Source organism: Porites lutea, chromosome 1, assembly GCF_958299795.1.
Source record: "Porites lutea chromosome 1, jaPorLute2.1, whole genome shotgun sequence".
NCBI classification, from domain to species: Eukaryota; Metazoa; Cnidaria; class Anthozoa; order Scleractinia; family Poritidae; genus Porites; species Porites lutea.
The window spans coordinates 27,631,298-27,633,502 of NC_133201.1; the positions used below are offsets into that span (position 1 = coordinate 27,631,298).

At 42.4% G+C, this 2,205-nt stretch overlaps 1 protein-coding gene across 1 annotated transcript; it reads right to left on the reverse strand.

Annotated features, from left to right (window-relative positions):
- Positions 1-74: 74 nt before the first annotated feature.
- On the reverse strand, positions 75-857 carry LOC140927135 (uncharacterized). The gene has a single exon (XM_073376791.1). The coding sequence runs from the start codon at positions 753-755 to the stop codon at positions 75-77; it is 681 nt and encodes a 226-aa protein (XP_073232892.1). The 5' UTR covers positions 756-857.
- Positions 858-2,205: the final 1,348 nt, after the last annotated feature.

Sequence of the window (2,205 nt, forward strand, 5' to 3'; positions counted from 1 at the left end):
AAATTAAAATCAAACATGAGAAGAGAATTTTTTTCGGGGGGGAGGAGGTTATTTAAGTTTAAAACACTAACGTTTTAATTTATTACAAACTCACCAACTGGTCCAAATAGGTTGCCAATAAGTCCATTTGGTAGGGACAAGGATTGGAATTTTAATGCATGGACCCTCTTGTGGCCATTGTACACAATTCTCTGACGTTCATTTGGTCTTGAGATGGGTCGGACTGTTCCATCTACAAAACCGAAACAGTTGTCAAGGGGGCCTCCTTTTCCCGATATAGCTTCTGCATAACGCTGCAAAGCCCCAGGATTCAGAAGATCTCGATTCCATTGTGTTATACGGTGCTCATGAACGTCATAAATATAGTCGATGACATCATTTGAGATCAGGCTTAAAACAGAAACCGGTCGGCCAAATCGCGGAATCAGATCACTGAGTCTGCATGGGTGGGCAACTCGTTTGAGGAGTATGCATAGGCCTTCCATGTCGTCGCAAATACTCCTCTGCTCGCATTTAAACACCGGTGGTAGTTGGAGGGCTGCAACAAGGCGAGGGAGATCGTGTTTCTCGACACGAAACTCTGCTTTGCACTCCGCGGAGTTCATAGAATCCAAATCAAACCGTTGATAGTTTTCATGGGGAAAATCTGGATTCTTTGAGATGAAACTATCGTAAAGTAGCAAAAACTCTTCATCGGAAATAATCTCATCGCCGTAGAGAAGTACAAGGAGGTCACGAAATTCTTTGAAAGACATTTTCCCTGGTGACTTTCACTGTGGGAAGAGACTCGTCCACGTACCGTAACCGGTTTGCTAAATGTTTTTGTTTCCCGCCGAAATACCGCCGTGGACGACGTTCTCGTTCTAGGCCCCAATCGGTCATACCAGTCCTCGTCCTCGTTCTCGTCTTCATTGCTAAAGGTCGCTAATATCACAAGTCATGATGAAATGGCGCCGCCGAGCTTCACATCTCGGGAGATTTACTTTGTAGAATAACGGCCGCCGAGCTTCACATCTCGGGAGATTTACTTTGTTGCACTACGGCCGCCTAGCTACACAACTCAGTAGATTTGCTCTGTGGCACAACGGACGCCGAGCTAAACAACCCTGTTAGATGCATGCACCAGGAGTCGCACGCATTTTCCAAAGAAAAATATGAAGGCATAATCCAAAGCAAATTTTACTCAGGGGGTAAACTTTCAGCAAACTTTTGAAAGATGAACGCTTTGGAAGATTCATTAAACACAGATCGATAGTAGACCTTCAGCAAACTCTTAAATATGTACGCTTTGCGAAGATTCAGCGCACTTTTAAAAGATGAACGCTTTACGAAGAATAGCAGACCACAGCAAACGTTTGAAAGATGAACGCCGAGGACACACGAATCACCACGTGAGTTAGAACGTCAAAGTGAGGCAAAACGTGAGCAAGAGCCTCAGAACGAGGCAAATGTGTGTCCACACAAATGCAATCACAAAAAAGCCCCCCCTTATTAATTGCACAGGTCCCCCAATAATGCACAGAACACCCAACAGAAATTAGGGGCTGCGTTCTCGTACCTCGAACGCAATTATAGGCAACGGCTTAATACTTTAACCTTGTTTATCGTTTATTGTTTTGTTTGCCATAAGTTGTACAAAGCAAAAAAAATCTAATTATTTAAACTCTCATGGCGAGGAAGCCCAAAAGAAGCCACTGGCTTATAAGGAATGGGCTCCCTCAGTTAAATAATTAGAACAAAATATTATCAAAATATTATCATAATTAACCTGAAAATATTTACATCCTTTTCAAACAGATATCTTAGAAGCAACTTGATTCAAGACTTGCCTGAAGGAATATTCGCCAACCTATCCGCTTTAAAATTAATGTAAGGTGCATTATTTTTTTATGTTTAATGGTTAAGAGTAACTAAGGCTAGAGCAAACGCTTCATTCTTAATAGCAAGGATCTGATGGTATCAAAGTGACATGAAGGGTTTAGTAGGTGGTATCGTGGGATATTTCTACGAGTCAGGGTTTTGTTTTGGGCTAGCCCGTAGGGCGAGTCAAAATACAAAAGACGAGATAAGATATCCCACGACAGTACTCACTAAAGCGTCCTATAAGAGATTTATTATTCAACTCGAGGGGTATGTGGGCTCCTCTACATGACGAGAATGCGTTACACACTAACGTGACTCCTTTGCAAGTCCAGTTTTTGCTTT